General features: G+C 28.5%; 1 protein-coding gene across 1 annotated transcript; it reads left to right on the top strand.

Annotated features, from left to right (window-relative positions):
- The first annotated feature begins 12,995 nt into the window (after positions 1-12,995).
- Positions 12,996-14,812, top strand: LOC110634364 (protein TERMINAL FLOWER 1). The gene is made up of 4 exons (XM_021783333.2): positions 12,996-13,431; positions 13,549-13,610; positions 14,106-14,146; positions 14,246-14,812. The coding sequence occupies exons 1-4, from the start codon at positions 13,234-13,236 to the stop codon at positions 14,461-14,463; spliced, it is 519 nt and encodes a 172-aa protein (XP_021639025.1). The 5' UTR covers positions 12,996-13,233; the 3' UTR covers positions 14,464-14,812.
- Positions 14,813-15,778: the final 966 nt, after the last annotated feature.

Consider the following 15,778-nt stretch of genomic DNA (forward strand, 5'->3'; position numbering starts at 1 on the left):
TTGAACTTAAATAAAAAAATTAAGAAATTAAACTTTTTAATTTTTAATTTCAATTAAAAATTTTAGCTCATAATTTTTAATTTTAAGTTAAATTGAGTTTAAAAAAATGTTTAAATTAATTTAAATAAAAAAATTAAAAATATGCTCAGTTAAATTTCTCTAATAAATTCAGGACTAAATTCAATATTTTACCAAATATTATTAGTTCATGGAAAATAATAGGATTTTTACTATCATTCATAAAATGAAATATAATGTTTGTTTTAGACCATATTGCACCTGACACTTCCCCGCCGCTTTTCGCTTTCTGATTGGATGATGCACCTGCTGTTTCCTGCCGTTCACTGCGAACAAAGCTCATTCAACTACGAATAAAATTTCAAGAACGGATAATATTAATTATTTAATTTTTAAATTTTATATTATATTATATTTTAATCTTTAAATTTTAAAAATTAATTATTTAATTTTTAAATTTTATATTATATCACACTTTTAATTTTTATAATTTTAATATATAAAATAATTGAGTCTTTCTATCGATTGAAGAAATTATTATAAATATTAAAATTATAAATATTAAATTATTTTATGTGTTAAAATTAAAATGACTAAATAATTTATTTCTTAAAATTTAAGAAATAAACTATAATATAATATAATTAATTTTTCAAACTCTAGATATTAAAATATAATATAGAGCAATAAGGGATCAAATTATAAATTTCTCTTCAAGAATTACTGAAAACCTTAAAACTGTATTTGCACAAATGCACCAAAACAGTAACATTAACATTAAGGGGCATTTGATGTTGGTTGGATACTAAAAGATTGGGTTAATTTTTAAGTTGGGTGCATCTAATATAAGTTGAAACTCATATGAAATTAAATTTAATAATTATTAAATTAAATATTTTTATTAAAATTTGTGTATAATTAATTAAAGTGTATATAAAAATATATAAATTTATATATAAATATTTAATCTAATGATCGATGGTCTCGTTCTCATATGTGTTTGAGCTCTATGTAGTTGCATTCTTTTAACTTAATTAATATTTAATGCATCCACTGAAGATAAACTTTGTTTGGAAGCAAATATGCAATTGTGCATAGCAAGAACAATAAATAGTTCTAAAATTATGGGTAACATGCATCAACTTTGAATTATTTTCTAAACTTTATTTGATCATGATCATAAATAATTTTATTTGTCACTTTAATTTTAAAATATTATTTTTTAAAATTTTATTTCAATTAAATAATTTAATTACACTCTTTAATTAAAAAAATGATTTTTGAACATATAATTTGGATTAAATAATTAAATTCAAGACTTAATTTAACAAGATTTGAGTTTACAATTTTAGTTTTTTTTTTAAATAAAATAAATTGATTTTTAAACATTAATGATGATTGCGTACTTAAACCATAACGGCAAATCACAAACATATATCCAAATTATTTATGGTGCCATTATGATTTAATTATGTAAGTACCATTAATGTTTAAAAATTAATTTATTTTATTTTAAACAAATTTAAATTAAAAAATATAATTATAATCTTGAGATTTAAATTTAGTTGTTTAATTTAAATTATATTTTAAATTTCTTAATTAGATATTAAATTTGACATAAATAATATAAAATAAATAAATTCGATAATTAAAAAAAATCTTCTTGTGGGGGTTAATAAATAAATATTAATTTAGTGAATTTTTTTTCATAAAAGAGGGATCAAAACTATTATTTAATTTAGAGCCTATAAAAAGCGTTGTGCCTGACAGTTATTGCCGCTTTTCGCTTTCTGATAGGAGATGCACCGCTGCCATAGCTTTTCACTGTGAAGAAGGTACTTCTAATAGATTAATGGAAACCCTAAACACTGCGCGCTTTTTGTCACTGTTCTGTCCCACAGATCCTCTTAGCTTGGTTCTCATCTTCCGGCTTAAGCACAATCAACACTGAACTGGGAAAGAGAGTGAGAGTGAGGGTAGAGATTTGAACTCAAATCTTCGAGGGATGGCAACGTCGTTTCGGTCAGCATAATCATAGTTGACGAAAATGACGGAGGGACTGGGGTGGATAGAGTGGCTTAGGAGATGGATTATGTGATACACGAGATGCTTTCTCAGAGAATCATGGCTACTCACTTGGAAAACCCTCTTCCTTTGTCTCCTGTCAACGACCTCACTTGTGTTGTCACTGGATACACCAGCGGCATCGGCTCTGAAATTGCCAGGTGCTTTTTTTTTTTTTTTTTAACTATTATGCAATCTTTAAGTTTGCCTAATACATTCAACATTTTCTAGGATCCAATTTTCTAATTTTTCTTTTTGCATTTCTTCTACTTTTGAAATGTTGTTTGTGGTAAAAACTTAGAAAGTGTTTGGTTGAATTCCATTCTACAAAATTTTAAAGAATTATAGATTATAGTTAGAATTCATAGAATTCAATTTACTCTCCTTTTCTAAACTACTCTCAATAAAATTAAAACTTATAATTTTCTAATATATTAAAAAAAAATCTTACAACAATTAATACTATATTAATAAATTAATAAAAAATAAATTCACATATCTCATATTAGAGCAGATTTATTGAAAAACTTTTCATGTTATATAATTTTTAATTTTTTTTAATTAATTAATGATATTTGGTAAGTTTTTTAATTAATAAATGTAAGAAGATGATGATTGAGAGATTTTTTTTTATAATAGTATTTTAGTCTAAAAAATATTACTGTGTAAGTTGTATAGAATTCATTTCAAATTCTATCAAATTTGATAGAAATTGATTTTAGTTGTAACCACTTCCTTAGAATTGAATTCTAATTTTTATTTAAATAAAATATACAAAACTTGAAATTTAATTCAAAAATTAAACAAAAAAAAAGCTCTTAATGATTTTTTTTAACCATGTAATACTATTAGAACCTTCCCTCCCTAAAAGTATCCTACGAAAATAGTTTTTAATAATTGATATTTGATTAATGAAGGTTTTTCAAAATAGCATGAGATAAGATAATTGAAGATAATGTATTAAAATCTTTCAATCTATCAAATTGGTGAGTTCAAAAAAGTGAGATTTTTAGAGATTTTCAAACCTTTAAAAACTTTACTTCCTTTATAGAACCTTCTTCCAAACAAACTTACTACTCTTAAGAATTCATGCCTCCAAAAATTTTCTGCCAAATATACTGCAAGGTGTGGACATTTTTTTTTTTTTTTTTAATATAAAGAATGTGGACGTGCACCTTAGACTATAAGTTTATCTTCCAATTACTCCAAAATTTGATTTTGCTTGACACATGACAGTGAAGGTTTGATTTTAAAGTTTTTTTTTTTTTATTTTATTTATTGTTGCTTGCTTTTATATACTTGGTGGCAAAAATAAGATTATTTAAATACCCATCTCATCAGATTTTTCCGTAAAGTAGTTAAATAGAAATGTATTAACTTAATAAAAAAAATTTCCTCACATAAAAGAGTATATAATATTTTTAATAATATTAAAAAATTAGTTATAAATAACACCAAATAAAATATAGTAATCTAGTAGGTCACATTTAAAACCATGATTTTAATTAAAATTTAAAATGTTGTGGAAAATATGATAAGTCAACACAATTTTACAACTCATCTCATAATATTTTTATAAAATAATATATTTTTTGTAAAGTAATTAATTATGAAAGTTTTATTAACTTAAGGGAAATAATCACTTCATGAAAAAAAATATTTTTTTAATAATATTATAAAATAAAATATTAGGTAAAGAAAATAATCCAATAAGATATATTTGTTTAAATATTATATATAAAAAACATAATTTAATTAAAAATTTAAAATATTTTGAAAAATATAATATTTTTACACATTTTACAATTCACCATACAACATTTTTGTAAAATAATACAACTTAACTCAACTAAGTTTTTATCTCAAAAATTTGGGGTAAGCTATTGTACTACTCTCCTCCAAGTCTAAATGATTTTTACACATTTTACAATTCTCTTTCTCCACTCTAAATGATTTTTGGTTAAATCCTTAAAAATGTGTAATGCTTCCGGGTTATATTGTACTACTCTCCTCTAAGTCAGTTTAGGCCTACCCTTTCTTTTCTTTCTATCCTCTAAGTTAATGTGTTCTACTTGTCTAACTAGAGTTTCCGTATGTCTACGCTTCACATGACCAAATCACCTCAATCTCCCTTCTCTCAACTTATCCTCGATTGGCACTACTCCTATCTTTTCTCTAATACTCTCAGTACGGACTTTATCTAGTCTAGTATGGCCACTCATCTACTTTAATTTTTTCGCAATTCTTAGCTTAGACACATACGACTCCTTCAGTGTCCAACACTCACTTCCATATAATATGGCTGGTTTTATGGCCATACCATAAAATTTTCCTTTCAACTTATTGAGAATCTTGTGATCACATACAACTCCCGTGGCACGTCTCCAATTCAACCATCCAGCTTTAATCCTATGACTAACATCCTCCTCACAGTCTCCATCTACTTGAAGGACTGAGTCCAAATATTTAAAGTGATTACTTTGGAACTGTACCACTTCATCCAAACTAACTCCTTCTCTATCACCAGTTTGGCCTTCACTGAACTTATAATGTATGTATTCTGTCTTCATTCTACTTAACTTAAATCCCTTTGACTCTAGAGTACTTCTCCAAAACTCTAACTTTCTATTGACTCCTTCTCGCGTCTGAAATAGCAGAGTGAAACAAGAATTTTGGCTGCGGAGGAGCATGCAGAGTTAAGCTTTCAAGAATATTTTGACAATGAATGTGTCTTGCATCAGGCCCATTTCCATGGTTTTTCATGTCAAATCTCCTATCACAAATAATGCCTTATATTGCTAGGTGTGGCCTTCTGCATATTTGTATCCAACTGGTAACCCTTCTGAAGATCAACGGAAGAAAAACAAAATTGCTGAAGAGGCCAATATCTTTTCTTTTTCAACAGCCAAGAAGAAGATCTGTGCATCCAGGTTTCTTCATCAACCATTTCATTTTCTAAATAGGGCAGCTGTGTGTCCAGGTGTCTCTGTTTGGCTTAGTGTGTCTTTGGTTTTATGGTTTTCTTGGCTGCTTGTTTAGTAGTACCAAATTTTGTTTTCCTTCTTCTAATTGAATAAAATTTTCTGCTTAAAAACAGAAGAAAACCAAGGAAGAACCTCAGGAGGGGGGCATGGCCAAATGAGAAAACCCATTACCAAAGATTGACCAAGTCACGCAAAGACAATCAGTCACAAAGTCTCTCGAAAACAAAGATGAATAGACACAAAACAAGGCCCCAAGGTCTACGAAGTATTAAGGAGGAGTTTAATATCTCTAAGAACAGCAGCAAGATGATGGAACCGAGAAGGACTGTGATTGATCAGACTAACAGCCACAGATAGAATTAAAGTGAGATTCCAGCAGAACATGTCTATATATGGCCTAATTCCAATGCAAGTTGAAACCCCGCACGAACAGCCATCAGTTCTCCAAGAAGTTCAGAACCCACTCCAATATTTAGCAAAATGCCACTCAGCCAACGGCCTTATAGAGATCGAATGACACCCACCAGAAGCAAATCCCGAAGAGATAATGAAGCTACGATCGACATTAACTTTGACAAGGAGGCCAACACAACAGTTTAGTAGGAGAGGATTTAGGTCCCAAAGAAATCTTTTACAAGAGCTGACGATTCATTGTAATCGGGTGGCAAAGAATTTTCTAGATGAAAGGAAAGCAAAAGCAAGATAAGAAATCTGAGCAGATAGAGTTCATTCTCAGAAAATTAACAGATTAATTATATATGGCTTAAATAAATTCTTAGAACCCAAAATTTTCCATCAAATCAATTCACAAAAAGCAAGAAAATGATGCTTTTTCATCAGTAGCATTATCACTAAAAGTAATAATATTAATGGATACAGCAACCAAGTGAGTTGAGAACGATATCAGTTACATTTCATGGCCATAATGGATACAAAAAGAACAAATTCACCATAAAAGTTTTACAAAAAATGAAAGGGTTTTAATCAAAAGTGAGAGAAATATGGGAATACGAGGGGGGGAAGGGAGAGTGGGCAGTCACCGGGAAAATCATTAAGAAAAGAAGAAATTAAAAATGGCAGCTGTTGGGCATATGGTTGCATGTGAAGAAAGAAATTATCACATGAAGACGTCCAGCAACTGGGACGACGACAAACACAGAAAAAAGTAGTTTTGACTTCTAGTTATATCTGGAACTCGCTCCTTCTTCCCTTGCCAATCTTACTGCCCCCACTCGGAATCTCTTTTTACAGCAAGATTATAGAATACTTGGAGCACATAAGAATAGAGATTCATCTCTCAACCAAATATATGGGTCTTCCTTATAATGAGTAGAGTATATTTCACATTATTATAATTATGAAAGGCAATATGCATTAGGAGCACTTAAAATAGACAATGTATAAACTATGAGGTTAATTAATTTCATATATATTTCAATTTTTTTTAGAAATATTATATAATTTTAATATAATTAATTATATATATTTGTATGTAATTAAATATAAATATAGTCTATTCTAATTTATTTACAATTAAAGCTTTTATATATATATATATATATATATATATATATATATATATATATATATATATATATATATATATATATATATATATAGTGAGATTGTGAATTTGTATGTCACTGTGCAACCAACTCAACCATTGGAACCACTCAAGTGTAATGGTTCCAACTTAGGCATCCAAACAAAGAAAAAGTTGGTCATAATACATTTCATAAAGGCACAAAAAACCACAAGGTATAGGCTGGCTATTTTAAAATAATTTAAGAATGTTACAATTAAGGGCGTACAAAGAAGCCGATAAACTTATCAATCCGATCAATCTAAATAAATTCAAATCAAAATTAGTAGTTTTATATATTTAAATATTAATTATGATTTAAAAATAATTATAAATTGAATTTTTAGTTTGAGTTTCAGATTGACATAACTAAAATCGAACCCAAATAGAATATATATATATGAGAAATATGTAAATAATTTTATTTTATTTTTATTTATTTTTACTAAATAGTACATCTTCAATTAATATTTTATTTTTCAATTAATGTAAGATAATATGTATATGAAAAAGATTTAACAAGAGTTAAATTATAAAAATTAAAAAACTATTAAAACAATTAAAAACCGCTCAAACCGAATTCAATCCACTTATTGTAAAAATCAAACATATGTGATTTTATAATTTAATTTAGTAGTTTCGGTTTGACTATTATCAAAACTGATTTTTTTTTGTTTTGTTTGGAAAACACATTAAACCCGCCGAAATCGACCTATATACACCCCTAACTACAATTATAATTGTTAAACTTGGATTGAACCTGCCAGTTGAACTAATAAATTGGTGAATCGGCCCTCAAACTGGTCCAAATTTGCAATTAAACCAAATAAGGAAGTAACTCAGTGTGACCCCGTCGATCTAGTGGTTGAACTGGTGTACTAGTATGACCCGGTTGACTCGACTAATTCAATTATTCAGTAGAATCTCTCTTTTTTATTTTTTTTTTAATTTTTAGCATATAAAATTAAACTCAAAATCTCATTAAAAATTTTTAAAATCAAAATCAATCAAATTAACTTGATAGCTATGCGTTTTTCATTTCAATGTATTCATTTTTTAATAATACTTAATATTTCATAAATATTAAAAAGAGAATTGTAACGCCCTCACCGTAGGTAGTCCGTACATTTTACTGTTCTGACGACTAATGTCTATTCAGACAGTCAAAATATCTGAAACTACACCTAAACTATAGTGAGGAGACATAAATTGAAGAAATAAATGTTAAGAAAATATAGGAAAAATTTAGAGAAAAATAAATTAAAATTTAGAGAATTTATAAATTGATATAAAATAATAAAAATAACCCGATGAGCACTATGAAGGGCATTTCGATCATTTCACCCCTAGAGGTGAATTTTGACCTAAATGTCAAATTAAAATTAGAAAATAGAATAATTAACATAAATTAAATTTATGAATTTGAATTTGGAAAATGGAAAGAGAAAGAAGAAGAAAAGAAAAGAAAAGAAAAGGAAAGAAAAGAAAAGAAAGGAAAAGAAAAGAGAAAGGTTTATGAAAATTTAAAACAAATTAAGTACACATAAATATATAAAGCACAAGAGACAAAACCCGCCTACTTTTCTCTCCATCTTCTTCCCCACTCTCCCTCTCTCTTGCCGTCCACCCTTGTGCTCCCTCTCCACCATTTTTGTCAAGTTTTCAAGCTTGATTTTCCAAGCTTCTACACATCAAAACTCATAGCTCCCTCTACAAAAAATACTCCCTACGCCCTAAGGAAGCTATAGATACCAAAAAAAAGCAAAAAAAAAAAAAAATTGAAGTTTGGCAAGACACCCAAAAAGGTTAGTGCTCAAAACTCTTAATCTCTTCTTTAAGCATGAAAATCATGTTAAACTAAGTGAAGATTTACATGAAATTAAAAAGAAAATTTTGGGAAAGAAACCCTTGAATTTGGCAGCCCTAGAGGAACCATGAAAATGATGGATTTTGTTAGTTTTAGTTTAATTAGAGAAGTTAATTAACAAGGTATGATATGTGGAATTGATTTCATGGTTATATATGTGAATTTGATGTTTGAAATTAGGGTTGTACACTTGAAAGTGGAGATTTTGTGATATTTTTGAATTTGACCTAATTGTGTTGAGATTGATGATAATAGAAGTGACATGTATGCTTATTTGGAGTTTGGAGAAGGAGGAGATTGAATTTTGGGAGTTTCAAATTTTCTGCAGGTTGGGACTCCATGAGTCCAGTGTATTTGTTGAACCCTAACTGACAATGTGTAACTCCAATTGGTATGAGGCCAATTGGAGGTGTTTTGAGACATCCAAACCTTCATTTTTCAAGAAAAAATCCTACCTAAATTCTATCAAAATCATGACCAATTCTCTGTCCAAACCCGGATGACTAAACACTGCAAACTCAGAAAATGACTAAATGAACAGTACGTGTTCATTTGGTCACAACTCTCTTTATACTGGTCCAAATGACCTAAATTTCATCAATGGAAATTTTAGACATAGGGCTACACTTTTCATGAAGACTACTTAACCCAATTTTGCCTTTAACCAATTCAAATTATTAGCATAAATTGGGTCACAAAAATTGCCAACCCAGAAAATGACCAAATGAACAGTACGTGTTCATTTGGTCATAACTCTCTCTATACTGGTCCAAATGACCTAAAATTTCATCAATAAAAATTTTAGACATAGGGCTATACTTTTCATGGAGATCACTTAACCAAATTTTGCCTTTAACCAATTCAAATTGTTAGCACAAGTTGGGTCACTAAAACTGTTAATCCAGAAAATAACCAAATGAACAGTACATGTTCATTTGGTCATAACTCTCTCTATACTGATCCAAATGACCTAAAATTTCATCAATGGAAAGCTTAGACATAGGACTACACTTTTCATGAAGACTACTTGACCCAGTTTTGCATTTAACCAAATTAAATTGTTAGCACAAGTTTAGTCACTAAAACTGTCAACCCAGAAATTGTCCTAAAATACTATTCCTTTGGTATTTTGACCATAACTTGAGTTCTATAACCTCAAATTTAGTGATTCAAAAATTGAAATTTAAGTTTAAATATAGAGGAGCAATTGTTATGAAGGAAGTGTGACTAAATAGACATCCTAACCTAGTCAAATTCCTAGATAAAAATAATACATCAACATGAACCTAAAGAAAGGTTCATGAGAAAAATGCTATATAGGATAATTAAAATACTCATAAAGAAAATTTAAATATTAAAAATGATATGAATATGTAAATTAGGACTAATATCCTATTAATATAAAATTAATTGTACCAATGAACAGTACTAGAAAATAGTAATAGTAAATAGTACTAAATTAATTAAAAAATGTTTAATTGCCCATAGTATACATAGACTTATTTATTTAGTTTGGATAAATTGGTATACTAATTAGGGACTACAGATAGCAGTACTGCCTACCGAGAAAATCATGAACTGACAATATATGTCTGGTATGATTGTTCTACAGGCTATATGCCTACTTACTGGCCATTGTACCTACTTACTGGCCATTGTGCCTACTTTATTTCTGGCTTTACAAGCCTGACAATGAGTCTCGTGCCCGACAGCTGGCCTCGTGCCTGACAGACGTATACTTGATAGACATATGGCTGTCTAACCAGTATACACCCGTGCATCCAGCTTTTATAATTTGTTCTAGGTTTCTTGGGCACTGATAAAAATTAATTAAGACTTAAAATATAATAAGTAATCATAAAAGATCCCGATAATGTTAATTGTTTCCAAATAGTAATAAAAATATAAAAGACCCAGAAATTATGAGTTGCAAATATTATTTCAAATGTTAAATTATTGTTATTATAAATTATGCACCACTAAGCGTTATGCTTAGCGCATTAGTTTTCCATCGGGTAGGTACTGGAGATCAGTCTCAGCAGCAGCACCAGTAGTGCATTGACAGAGCTCTGATCAGATCTGCCATTATCCAGAGTCACCTCACTGGTCTTTTGTATTTTGGTAGGCCCATGTGTAGACTAGTATTTTAGTTTATTATGTTTAGTCATGATGTAATTACTAGTTTATGATGTATTTCATTTTGGACTTGAAATGAAAACTTATAATTTATTATCTAAGAATTTTCATATGAATGCAATAGATGACACTTCATTTTGAAATCTCATAAATAGTTGTGAATGATATGATAAAAGAGAATATGATATGGAAATATGTGAGATGACTATGAATATGTTAACAGGTAATAGTGGAACCCGCCAGATGCTAATAAAACAGAGAAGGATCTATCCGGGTCTCCACAGAAATAAGATATAAAAAAAAAATTCTACACATAAATTACCTGATTTAAATGACATTAAAATTTACAATAGACATGATAAGACAAGATAGGGTGCTCCGGCACCTAATGTGGCACTTTTTGCTCGGCTATACAATAGACGGGTAAAGGGCGTCACAAGAATTATATATTTATACATTATACTACTTGAATACTTTTATATAAATTTTAAGAAAACTATTAAAATTTATTAAATATAATTTAATAAATGTTAAAATTTAATTAATTATATTTATTTATATTAACAGATATTATATTTAATTAATTTATATATTTAATTAATTTTTAATGACATTGATTAAACCATTAACCTACTGATTAAATCACTCACCCATTCACTCAGTCCCTTCATTAGGTTAACCTCCAAGCTGAGTTTAATAATGCTGCAACCACTTGAAAGTGACTGTTTAATACGCTTTACCTTTTTTGCATTGATTAAAAAAGTATTTATTATATTAATAGATAATGTATTAATTTATTTATTTTAAAAAGAAATAATTATAAATATAAAAAATAAATTAATAAATTGCCTATTAATATAATAAATATTCTCAAACTATAGGATGGAGAGTGTTCAACAGTTACTTTTTTAAATAACTATTACTAACATTCCTCAAATAATTTATATTTGTCAACTTTGAATTTAGTGATAATTGATAATGATAAGAATGAATAGAATTTAATAGTTAAATATTGTTGTTGCAATTTTTTAGAGAGATGTTTTTTCATATTTTCATAAAAATTAGTCATTTTACTGTGTGTTGTATGGATTATTTATCATTTTAATAATATAAATTTATTTGTATTTATATCTTATATTTTTATAATTGTATTATAAAATTTTATTAATATTAAAATTTTTAATTAATTATAATTTTATTTTAAGCATAAGTAAATAAATAAATTGATTATTATATACTTATGCACACAAATAAATGAAATTTGACAAATAGTTTATCAAACATAAATATCAATTAACAAATATCTTTTGTTAAGTGGCATTTTTTACTAGTTAGCCTCATACAAATGTAAAAAATAATGGCAATTGATTGACAAATGGCATATTTTTAAATTAATTACTTAAACAAGTGATATTCATTTGTAAACTTATATGTATGCTTCAGCTTTATATATATATTCTGATTAATTTAGTTTGAAATGCTGAAATTGAAAATGAAATTAAAATCACCCTTAAACTGGATAAGAACCAGTTGGAACTGCCTTGGTCTGTTCCAATTCTAGTTCACTCTATCCTTTAATCTTAAACCATCAATGTCGACCGAAATTAGTGGCCAAATTCCCCTAAGCCAAAATATGAGACCTAAAGAATCAAACAGATCTAAATTTCTCAATTTGGTTTGATTCTAAGTAATTTCAATTCTGATTTAAAAAAAAAATTATAGTTTTCCTAAAAAAAAGTTTTCAAATTTTATTTATAAATTTTGGTGTATTTTTTTTTTAAAAAAAACCACCATGTTAAAAGTTCTTTACAAAGTGAACTTGTAATTTGGGAAAGTTCTATGAAAATCAAGAAATCGGCCTTCAACAATCTCTCCTTTTTCCCACCGCCACCCCCCTTTTTTTTTTTTTTTTTTTTGCCTTAAATGCAAAAGATGGATTGTTCTAATTTTATCAGCCTGTGGAAGCTCGTGATCATCAAGAAGAGAATTTCCAAGAATCTTTTACTTTTTTTGTGTGTCCTGTTCTTATTGGTTTTTATGTATTTAAATGGAAACAGAAGTGACAACTTACACAATTACAAGGACCCACAAAGCTGCAGGGACTATGTAATTATTTATACATGTATAATTATTCATTTCTGAATTTGTATGATAAAACATCCTTTTTTTCCCGAGGGATACTAATACCCAACAAATCCTATTCCTGTGAAAGAAGAGTGTATGGAGTATAAAAATAAAATAAATCATTTTAAGTTATAGTTTAGAGTTTACAGTCTACCCAGAAGTTTATATTTCTATCCAAACACACACACACACGCACAGAGAGAGAGAGAGAGAGAGAGAGAGAGAGAGAGAGAGAGATGACAGATTCCAGGAGTCTTGCTCTTGATGTCCCCCATTAAATATCACTCCTAAACTAGCTAGCTGGATCGAAACTGTAACTTGCAAAGTACAATTCTTTTCACTTTAAATACAGGAGGCTTTCTTTCTATATTCATTATTAATGCCTAATAAGTGACACCTTCACTGATCACATACACCTCTTAGCCAGACCCTCCATATCTCTTTCCCTCTGTCTTTCTATGGCAAGAATAATAGAACCTCTCATTGTTGGGCGAGTGATAGGAGATGTTCTTGATTCTTTCACACCAGCAATAAAAATGTCTGTCTCATACAATAACAAGCAAATTTGCAATGGATATGAACACTATCCATCCGCAGTTGCGGCCAAACCTAGGGTTGAGGTCCAAGGAGGCGACATGAGATCTTTCTTTACACTGGTACTTGGATATTCTGATCTCTTCAAGTTTTTTTTTCCCTCTACTCTAGTTAAAACAATTTCTTGCAAATTTCTAGCTTCTTGTGATGGTACACTGTTCATCTTTTTTTTGGATCAGGTCATGACAGACCCAGATGTTCCTGGTCCTAGTGATCCTTATTTGAGGGAGCACCTGCACTGGTATACCCTAACCAATTATTTTTGGGCTACTTTGTCCTTAACTTCTTGTTTTTATAAACTATTGGATAAATTACAAGCTGCCTTCTAAATTTGTGAAAAACCCAAATGTCAGTACCTATATTGTGATTTTTTGGCAAACTTGGATAACTTGTATTTTGCTCCTGTCCTATGAACCAAAGCTAATGTCACCTAGGGCATAACTTCTACATAGAGATGAACTATTAATTACTCTCAAATGAGGGCTTGTTTGACATTACTATTAAAATTGTTGTTGAGAAAATTATTTTTTTAGATATACTAGTTAGAGTGTATTAAAAAATAATTTAAAATTAAATTTGAATTTTCTTACCTAAATCTGATTAACTTAGGATACAAATGTATTGATGAAATCTGTCTATTAAATAAATGAAACCCATATATTTATATCTTAAATTTATAAAAAATTGAGTCTAGCCATCTAAAAAATAAGTTAATCGGGAATTAACCCTTTTACAGGTTAGTGAGCGACATCCCAGGAACAACAGATGCCACATTTGGTAAATTCATTTTCCTTTCTTGAATTAGCAAATGAAACTTTCCAGGGAGAAAGGTCAAGAAATAATATTTGTTTGTTTGTTTTATAATAATTTTAACAGGAAGGGAGGTAGTGAGCTATGAAATTCCAAGGCCCAGCATAGGGATCCACAGGTTTGTGTTTGTACTATTCAAACAAAAACGAAGACAGACAATCAACCCACCTACTTCAAGGGATAATTTCAGCACTCGTAATTTCGCTGCTGAAAACGACCTTGGTCTTCCTGTAGCTGCTGTTTACTTCAATGCACAAAGAGAAACTGCTGCAAGAAGACGCTAACCAGATCATGGGATATCGATGGAACTCTCTCTTCTGCTGCTCGATCATCATCATTATTGTTCTTCTTCTTATTATTATTGTTGTTTTTATAAGAAAAAATTTTATTAACAAAATATAACAACAAGTTTAGCATGCACCATCCAACTAAGATCCGGTTATACACCCACTTCATCGACCTAGAACAACGCATGCTAAATAATTATTATTGTTGTTGTTATTATTATTATTATTAAAACTGATAATTAGTGGCCTTGAACAGTAAGTATTAATTTTTCATATGTAGCCAAAAATCAGCTCTCTATATAATCTGTTTCTTCTGTCAATTGTTTTTTGGTGTTTTCTGCTAAAAGCTGTTCTGAACATCTGTGGATTCTTGTGTCTCCTTTGAGTTCATTTTACAGTATACGTACATTAACTCATTGGTGCCCTTCATTTCAACAAGTGAATCATTATATATGGGACATGTGCTTCCTTTGGCCAAGCCTGTCAGCTTGCGTTCTTCCTATTCTAGGGATATCGTTTGCCTGTATTGTGTGGATATTTATGAAATTCTCATGGATTTTTTTGCTCCAGTTGTTGAATATTAACTAATAATTATTTGTTCCCAACAATATATCAATCCTTTTTTATGAGGAAATTTATTAATAGTTGGAATATTTGTTGATAACTAAAGAGTTCCATATATAATTTATTATTATTTTTTTGTTTAAGTGAGAGTATATTCGTCTTTAAGATTATAAAATTTTAAATATGTATAAATTCTAATTAGAACCTTATAAAACTATAGAAAATTATCTTGCACCAATTTTTTTTTTAATTATATTCCAAAATTCGTTTTTGAAAAATTAATTTCAATTAAGATTTTGATGTTTAAAACGCCATATAAGAAACAATTTAAATTTCAATTGAATTTATTTTCTATTTTTAGTTTCTCTCACTCTATTTTTCTATTAATTTACTAAATTTGGATTATATATATTAATAATATTTTTTATTTTATAAGTGTATTATTTATAATAATTATTTTATAATTAATCATAATTATATATATATAAATAAATCGGTTCATAGTCAATATTCACAGACTTATACATGAATTAGTTTATGAATATAAATGAGCTAAATAATAATATATTTAAACTCGACTTATTTATTAAATAATTTTAAAAATTAAATTTGAACTTAACACATTAAACAAATAAATTGAGTCATATTTTTGTATAGATGATTGTTGAACAACTCATAAATCATTTATGCCTCTAAAATTGGTAAGTGAGATAAACTTTAGAGCATTGGTGGTAGGAACTCTATTAAA

This window comes from Hevea brasiliensis, chromosome 5 (genome assembly GCF_030052815.1).
Source record: "Hevea brasiliensis isolate MT/VB/25A 57/8 chromosome 5, ASM3005281v1, whole genome shotgun sequence".
Lineage (NCBI taxonomy): Eukaryota > Viridiplantae > Streptophyta > Magnoliopsida > Malpighiales > Euphorbiaceae > Hevea > Hevea brasiliensis.